Consider the following 9,168-nt stretch of genomic DNA (forward strand, 5'->3'; position numbering starts at 1 on the left):
AGCTGTCATTTATAGGATGCTTATTACTATGTGACAAAAGCTAGAATAACTGCTTCACATACTGCATCTTATTTCATTCACAGAAGTAGGTATCATTTATATTCATCTATCTAATCCTGAGAATTAGTTATTATTGCTCTCATCTTACAGGCAAGAAAAGAGAGGCTTTGAGAGGTTAAATAACTAGACCCAACTCATGCAGAGGATGAGCTGGGATGTGAACCCAAGCTGTCTGACTCCAAGTTCTCTGCCTTTAGCAGCTAGAGGGGAACTGAACTTGGATCCCAAATTGCTTTCTTGTTATTTTGCTTTGGTTTTAGTCTGTTTAAGTTTTCTGTGCCTTATAGAATCCATTTTGCTAATTATATTTTTCTAGGAAATCAATAATTTTATTGATATTTCACAAAAAGAAAATCTCAGGAGTCTCACAATTTTTGACCTCCTCTGTTTCTGTGGTTATATTCATTATTAGTCTGGTGTATTTATGTTTCCTCCTTTTCTTGATCTTCAAAACTGCATATTCAATTAGGGGAGAAAAGTCTAGTAATATGAAGGAGACCAGATGATATTATAAAATGGAAAGAAGTATTTTTTTCTTTCAAAATATTCCATTTCCATCCAACTATGCTTCCCTTTCCCCTCCCCTCTGTCTTTAAAGAACAGAATGCTGAGGGCTAGAAAGAGCCTTAGAGTACTGTCAAGTGCTGGGCCTAGAAAGGACTTCTCCCTGTCCCAGGTCACACAGTTGGCAAGTGACAGAGCCAGGAGGAAGAGCCTGGCTCTCATCTCCCTGTCTTGTTTTCTTATAGCTCAAATTCTTCATTTTAAAGACAACAAGTTAATGAAGCCTGCCAAAAAATCTTTTTAAACACTTCATAAAAAAAACCTTTAAAGCTACTTAATTTTAAAAGAGTGATCAAGTCAGCTTAGCACTATTGATTAAGATTACTTTAATCCATATGATTTTCACATAAATCATCTTCTGTTGTGCAATCTTTCCAGAATATATCTAACCAAAGAAAGCAGGCCTCAGACAGGAAAAGTTGTGTTTTTATTATTTCACCTCTTTTGTTATGCTGTACCTACTAGAAAGGCCACAAGAGAGCTCCTTTATCAGGAGAAGGGGAAACAAGAAAATGGAATTCAGCCCTAACTGGAAGGCTCAGGGTTTCCACCAGGTCTGAGGTAAACGGAAGAAATGTTCTTAGCCCTCTGCTCACGTGTGGTTTGGAGGCAGCTGGGAAGACACTGCATTAATGTGGGGCTGGGTATCCAAACCTGAAAGAGGGCAGGGCAGGACAGTCCCATCTTGATGATGGAATGAAGTGTACGAAACTCTCACATGGTCCAGGCATTTTTTTCTGAACATAGTTACCTCAAATGGCTCATTTCCCGGTTGTTTGGGGGCTGTGTGTGTGTACAAATGAGCAGATGTTTCTGCCGACTGTCTGATCAGCAATCTGCAGTTAGACCCTGAGGAACAACCTGCTCATTGCGGTGAGGGGCCATTAGCCACTGATGTAATGACATCTGTCATCATTTTCATACCTCATCCTGCCCAGATTTTATCTTCAAACTGTACTCAAAATGAATGCCTAAGTTTCCAAAAATAGACAGACCCAATTTTAATAGCTCAACTCTAGTCATCATCTTGGTGCAGTGTTTTAGGGTTGAATAATACCTAATAATTACTGAGAGCTTCCCACATGCCTGCCGTTGTATTTAGGTCTTTATAAACATAACTCCCCAAGCCCACACAAGAACTCTGTGAGGTACATACTATCATTGTCCCCATTTTACAGGTACAGAAACTGAGACACTGAGAAGTTCAATAATTCACACCTAGAAGGGAACAGAACTTGGATCCATATTGAGATCTGTTTGACTTTTATGCTATATATTGACACAGCTACTGTGTGTCATTTGGCTAGTAAGGTGCTCACAGTATATTAAAATGATAGAAGGAAGTATAGGCAACATAGTTTTGTATAAAGAGACAAAATAAGATATTGATTTTTTTAAAAAATTTACTTTTGGCTGCGTTGGGTCTTCGTTGCTGCGTGCAGGCTTTTCTCTGGTTACGGTGAGCGGGGCCTACTCTTCGTTGCGGTGCACGGGCTTCTCACTGCAGTGGGTTCTCTTGTTGTGGAGCACGGGTTCTAGGCACGTGGGCTCAGTAGTTGTGGCTCGCGGGCTCTAGAGCGCAGGCTCAGTAGTTGTGGCATACGGGCTTAGTTGCTCCGTGGCATATGGGATCTTCCCAGACCAGGGCTCAAACCCATGTCCCCTGCATTGGCAGGTGGATTCTTAACCACTGCGCCACCAGGGAAGCCCAAGATATTGGTTTTAAAGTAATGGAACACTTATATAATGCAGTGATTATCAACTGGGGGCAAAAGTGACTGCCTCAGGGGGACGTTTGGAAATGTGTGGGGTCATTTTTGGTCATTTTGGTTGTTGCATTAACCTGTTACACCTGTTATTGGTGGTCCCTCAGGACACAATTCTAGACAACAAGGAACTGCCTGCCTCCAAATGTCAAGAGTACTAAAAAACACTAATAAAATGGAATAGTGGTAATTTTAAATGATGCAAAAGACTGAAGGTGGCAAACTCAGATGCCTTCAGGGATCAGTCAGGGACTGAAAAGTACATGGCCCTCCTCAGGGCATCCGCATACAAATCCTTAAAGCACATTATCAAACAAAGTCATCTAGGTGTCAAATTTGGCCTGTGGGCCCCAGATTGAGGCTGTTTAATGAAGGTTTTCTGATCTGGAAACAAGTTTATGATCTATTAAGCAAAGAGGAGGAGCTCCTGGCAACCTCCAGCTGGCCAACACCCAGCCCTGGAGAGGCAGTGGTGGCTAACTCCACAACCTCCCTCCCCAGTTCCTGCCTCCCCTCTCTCCCAACTTGGTCCAGGTTTGATCTTGGATAGCCCCAGTGTGAGAACCACACGCAGAAACAAAAATGTCAGGACGTTCCACACTGCCCTTATCACTTGGAAATGCTGACAGGGAAAATAAGCCTTACTGGCAATAAAAGCCTTTTCAATGTTTACCATCTGCAGCAGGACAGTGGGCCTTCTTGCGGCCCCATCTTGTGCTGAGTAAACATCATTTCAAAGGCTTTGAAACCATCCTGTCTTTTTCTTGCAGTAAACTCCATATTCAGCACCATTTTTTTTTTGACAATAAAAAATTTTTTTAAATTGAAGTATAGTTGATTTACAGTGTTGTGTTAGTTTCTGGTGCACAACAAAGTGATTCAGAATATATATATATTCTTTCTCATATTCTTTTCCATTATGGTTTATTACAGGATGTTGAATACAGTTCCCTGTGCTATACACTAGGACCTTGTTGTTTATCTATTTTATATATAGTAATTCGTATCTGTTAATCCCAAACTCCTAATTTATCCCTTTTCAGCACCATGTTGTTGGAATTGATATGCTAATTTTTTAAATAAACATACTCATGAGGGTGGAACAGCATCCACAGTCCTGGGCCTAAAGCCCAACGAAGGCACAGAGGGTGTGGGTGAGTGTGTGTGTGTGTGTGTGTGTGTGTGTGTGTGTGTGTGTGTGTGTGACATTGGGCTTCTTCACAGAATCTCCCCCAGTGTGTTTGCTCCTGTTGGACCCCTTTGTGCTTCCAGCAGCAGGTAAGGCTCTGGGAGCAGAGATGAATGGTTGGGGGTGTAGGCTTGGATGTAGAGCTCAAATCCAGGCCTGGCTGTACGGCCTCAGACTCCTCCCTCAGCCCTCTAGACCTCACATTGCTCCTTATAAAAGGAGGGTAGTGACATCTAGGTCACGGGATTGTGCGAATCAGGTAGGATGGCGGGTGTGCCGGGGGCTCAACCCTGTGGCTGGCAGCGAGAGAGTACCCACTGGTTGGCAGGTGCTAATATTGTTACTGCCTATTTTGTAGATTCAAAAACTGGAATCTGGGGCGAGGAAAGCAAATGACCCTCTAGCAGCCAAGACTGCCCAGGAGTCCTGACCCACTGCCTCACCTCCGTGGGTCTCCAGGGCAGTCCCGCTCTTGGTGCTGCCTGGACACGAGGTACCCCCAGTGGTTCCATCCACGTCTCTTCCTGCTGCCCCTGAGAGAGCCCAAGCCCCTCTCGTGACCTGCGACGGCCCTGCGAGGAACTCGTCATGCTGACGGAGTGAGTGGCCATGGAAGAGCCGGCTCAGGTTCCCATCAGGCTGATGGATGTAGCCGGCTTCCAAGTGTGCACATCACCCTCCCCGGCCCCTAAAGCCTTCCCATTTGAGAGGGAAGAGACCCAAGACGCACAGCAACACCCGCAGGCTGCCTCTGGCTCAGGGCAGGGATGGGTTTGCAGCCGTCTCGGTACCTCTGCAACCCCTAACCTGATTTCCTCATTTCCCAACAGAGAAATGAAGGTCTGGCACGGAGTAGTGATCGCAGTGGTGTCTCTGGTACTGCAGGCCTGCCTCATCGCAGCCGTCAACTACCTGCTCAGCAGGCGCATGGGTAACTGGCTCAACATCCTCTTCCCTCCTGGTTCCCTTCAGGGACCACTCCCGAGCCTGCAGCAAGATGAGCCCCCTTTGGAGCCCCCGAATATCACTTGAAAACCTACTTGAGGAATCCCTGGCCAGATGCCCCTTCACTCCACCAACCTCTAAGCCGGTAATCCCCACTCTGGCCCAACCTATCTGCGGTTGGGAATGATGGCTCAGAGTCCTTCCACTACCCAGACAAGCTTCTGCCTAGAGACAAGCTGCTGCGACGCTCATGAGGGTGCGCTCACTTAACCTGAGCCTGGTGAACTTCCTTCATCCCTGCCAAGGGACTTAATGTGAAGAAATGGCCTTGAATTACAACAGAAGGGTGAATGGTATGGTTAGACTAAGAGATTAGCTTAAATTCCTGAGCTGATTTGCAGTGGAAAGTAGGAAGCTCGGTCCAGGGAAGACATTACAATTAAGGAAAAAAATAAACTGCTTTGGCTGTGTTAAGACAAGGGATTGGGCAAGATGGTGTAAGTCTAAGCTACTCTAGTCAATCATTCATTCATTCATTCATTCATTCAATACAACAGGGAACAAAATAAAAATCCCTGCCCTTATGGACCTTACCTTCCATGGGTAACACAGACAATAAACAAGTAAAATGTGTGTTAGGTTATGGTAAGTGCTAGGGAGAAAAAAAATGAAGCAAGGCAAGGAGATACGAATTGGATGGGGGTCAGCATCCCTGAGATGCTGACACTTGAGTCTAAACCTGAGGGAAGTGAGGAAGTGAGCCACACCTACAAAGGCCGTAAGCCAGGAGAGTTTGTTCATAACAGCAGAAGTAAAGGGGCTGGGTAGCTGGAGCTGAGGTGCGGCAGGAAGAGGAAGGAGGAGTGAGGCTCAGAGGGACTTGGGCTTTTACTCCAAGTGAGGCGAGGGGCGTTGCAGGGTTCTGAGCAGAGGCGTGCTGAGGTTTGAAGAGATCCCTCTGATCAATTTTCCCTAATGAGAGCTGTGCTCACAGACAGGATGTGCCTCACTTAGTGAACTCTCACTTTTGACTCTTGCCCTGTTCCCTCTAGCCAAGGAGAATGAGCGGATACTGGAAAAGGCCAGGCTCCAGGTCCCCAGGCCCAGCCCTGCCCACTACTGCCCACCTGCTGCCAAGGAGATGAAGGAGACTCGGGCAGAGAGAAGCACTCCTGTGCCTGAGCCCCGTTACCCGCGTGAGTACAGGGGTGGGGGGAGAACTTGTCTCAAAGCTTATTCTGCTCTGTCTGGACTCCCGGGGAGCCTCCCTGCAGCAGCCCTGGTCTGTCCTGCCCAAACCACTAGCCCGAGGATTCCTCACACCCTCCCCAGTACAGGCCAAGCCAGGCCCCCATTTTCAGAAGGTGGTTCATCCTATCCAGTGGGGCAGATTGCGTTGGGTTTGTGTGGGTCTAAGTTCTTCTCTAGCTTTGGTCCTGTGTGAACGGCTGCCACGGAGGACTGGGGGCTGTCTCTGCTCCTGTCTTTGTGATACTACGGCATCTTTTCTTCTGCCTGCCCGTTAGTGGTGGAGCCGAGATTTCAACTGCCTCTGCCTGCCCCCAGCCATGGAATCTGGGCACTTTAATAAATCTGAGTCTTGGTGATGGTTCACATCTATATCCCCCTCCGGCAAGTGAACCAACAGGAACATCACGTGCTCGTTTTCTCTCTCTTTCAGCTTGGGAGACCCACCAGGTCACTATTCGCACAGTGGAAACTGCCGCTTCCACAGCAAGAGAGTCACTCACCAGAGATTGCTCTTTCCACTGCTTTATCTTTTGGTTGATTTGAGTTTGCTCTGTCCTTCTAAATTTTATCTTTTCAGTTGGAGAAATCTGGTTGTCAGGCTTCCTCGCCACCCAGATAAGGCCTCAATGCACGTGGGAATCAGAAGATGCCATTTGCATGAACTCACGGTCTCAGTGGAAGGGGAGAGGCATGGGCCTCGCCACAACCCCTGACCCTGATGCTTCCCTGAAGCCTGGTCAGAATCAAAGACTCCATGGTTGGCAGGGACCTCAGAGATCATCGTCCAACTCTCTGTGTTACAGGGGACAAGACCAGGGCACAAAAAGGAATGTAACCTTGCTGGAGTTAGTGACAGGTTTAGATGAGAAGCTGTGCCTGTGATTTCTGGGGCCAGAGCTCTTTGCCTTGGGCCGCAGCGGCTCAGCATGCCCCGCCTACTCCCCTTCCAGCAGATAGCCCTCCCCAAGCACAGTCCAGCCTGGTGGGCTTGGTGTTACTTTTAGATGGAGCTGGACAAAGCAGCAGTGCCTGGACTCTTGGACATGTTCCTGGTTATTTTGGGAGGCTCCCCCCTTTCTCTGTTCTATTCCTTTTTTCTCTTTGGGGGGCTCTGTATCTCTCTTCCCCACTCCTCTTTGAGTTCCTCTCTCTGCCTCTGTCTTCATCTCATTCTCCCTTCCATTGCCTCTATCCTCTCTTTACACCCTTTGACTTTCTTTAGAAGAAGAACAGTTTCTATTTCACCCTAGATGACAGTGACACGTCCTCAGACAGCTCCGACAGCTCGGACGGCTCACCTCCCACCCACCAGGTAATGGACACTCCTAGTGATCCCAGCCCTCCATATGCAGTCTGGGGTCACCGTGGCTCCAGAGATGGGAGCAAGGAAGGGGGTGCTTCTGGAGGCATTACCTCATCCTTAGGTGAGGGTGGTTGGGCTTCCATTCCCAGGCCCGTATCAGCACAGAGCATCCAAACAAAGTGGGTCTGAGTGAACTATAAAAATGAAGGTGCTAACAGGAAACCCCTTGCTCCCCATGTCCCAGTCACTGACCAGGGTCCACTCTGAGTGCCGACCTCACTTGGATTAAGTCTCCATGTCTTTCTTCCTTAAACCCATACATTCCCACAGGCACAAGGAGCAATCTTCCTCATTGCCCTGGCCCTGCTCTCAGACACAGCTACCCGGGACCCAGGTTCTTTCCCATCCAGCCTAGGGCGAGCCTCTTTGAGTGAGAGTTGAGTACCTCCTCCAAACATGGTAGGGATCTTGACCAAATTTCTTTGCTTTTTTCCCCTAAGGCCACCAAGGATGTGAACTACACACAAGTGGTCTTTTCAGCTCCTGGAGGACAAAGAAATGACTCTGTCCTGGACTATGAGAACATAGAGGAAGCCACAGATTACATCAATGTCAAACCAAAAAGCCACAAGCCCAGTTTCTGGACTTCTGTGAACCCTGGTGTCTTTGAGCGAGTGGAATACCCAAGTGGCCATGTGAATTCTAGGCTTTTTAATGGGGTGTAGTTCCTTATGAATTCTTGCACTTATTTTGTAGGGGGACTAGTGTTTGGGGGTTTTTTTTGACAAGGAAATAGGAGAAAAAGTATGCCTGTATGTCAGCAAGGAATATTCAGATTAGGAAGAACTTCCAGGTTAAGTATGAAAACATTGGCGCATATCAGTAGAGAAAGTGATGAAGTCTCTCTCCATAAAAAAATTTTTAAAGATTTTAATCAACTGTAGTAGAGTTCTGTTTGACAGTCTTATGATTAAATGCCTCTCTGAGCTATTTAATTATTGGCAATAAACAACTGCCTTAAAATTTTTAAATAAAACAGCAACCACAGGTCCCTCTTTTCCTCTGGCTTAACCTTGCATGCTGTTCCTTTATTAGTATTGTATCTTGCTGAGTAATCCTGCTCTGCCCTCAGAACTTTAAATAGTGCATTTGGAAAGCTCACCATTACTTAACCTTTGAATCTGCTGTTCTTAGAAAAGAAAGATGAGAGTAGTAAATGCCAACTAGCATCACAATCTGTTATTCCAAAAAAACTTTCCAAATTCAATCCAATAAAAATCAATATCCATTCTTGGTTTGTGGTTGTTGTTGTTTTTACTTTTACTACCAATTAGTAGTAAAAGAACACTTTCTTAACTTGATTAAGAACAGCTTATCTGAAACCAGCTAATGGCATGATATTTAACTGTAAGGTCCTAGACGCAGTCTTATTAAATCATGGAACAAAGTAGGAATGTCCAAAAGCCTAACATTTCTTTACTATCTAACATTGTTCTAGAAATTCTAATCAGTGCAGTAAAACAGTTAACAAAAATCAGGCTATAACTATGGAAGAGGAGAAGTTTGTCATCGTTTGCGATATGCTAGGGAATTAACTATGTTTTAAAATTAATAAAATGCAGTTAGCAGTGACTAGATAAATATACAACTTACTTTTCCCAACAGCTAATTAAGACACGAAATGAAAAAAAAAAAATTGCTCACAATAACTAAGCAAACATCTCAAAAATGGAAACCCTATTATAAAGCAGAAACTAACACACCATTGTAAAGCAATTATACTCCAATAAAAATGCTAAAAAAAAAAAAAAAAAGGAAACCCTAGAAATACTCCTAGCCAAATTCAAACCCCAGATGAGTGGCATTCAGGTCTAAAGACCATTCATTAGCTGTGCGCCATCTGCTGGCTATAAATGACCTTTCTAGCCCTGGTACTGAGTGGGTTGGGGGGGAGGGGCAGGGGCCGCTTTCATCTTCCCAGGTTCCTCTTCCCCAAGATGACCTGAAGAGATGGTTTTGAGTTTCTGGGGCTGGAAACTTTTGACACATGTCCCTACACCTTTTAGCTACCACTGTTCTTCCTCTCCTAC

The 9,168-nt window shown here is 45.8% G+C and overlaps 1 protein-coding gene across 1 annotated transcript; it reads left to right on the plus strand.

The window, feature by feature from the left end:
• The first annotated feature begins 4,159 nt into the window (after nt 1-4,159).
• Nucleotides 4,160-8,453, plus strand: LOC103001332 (regulator of hemoglobinization and erythroid cell expansion protein-like). The gene is made up of 5 exons (XM_057528821.1): nt 4,160-4,178; nt 4,410-4,510; nt 5,577-5,720; nt 7,026-7,087; nt 7,579-8,453. Exons 1-5 carry the CDS (start codon nt 4,168-4,170, stop codon nt 7,801-7,803), a joined length of 543 nt encoding a protein of 180 aa, XP_057384804.1. The 5' UTR covers nt 4,160-4,167; the 3' UTR covers nt 7,804-8,453.
• Nucleotides 8,454-9,168: the final 715 nt, after the last annotated feature.

This window comes from Balaenoptera acutorostrata, chromosome 1 (assembly GCF_949987535.1).
Source record: "Balaenoptera acutorostrata chromosome 1, mBalAcu1.1, whole genome shotgun sequence".
NCBI classification, from domain to species: Eukaryota; Metazoa; Chordata; class Mammalia; order Artiodactyla; family Balaenopteridae; genus Balaenoptera; species Balaenoptera acutorostrata.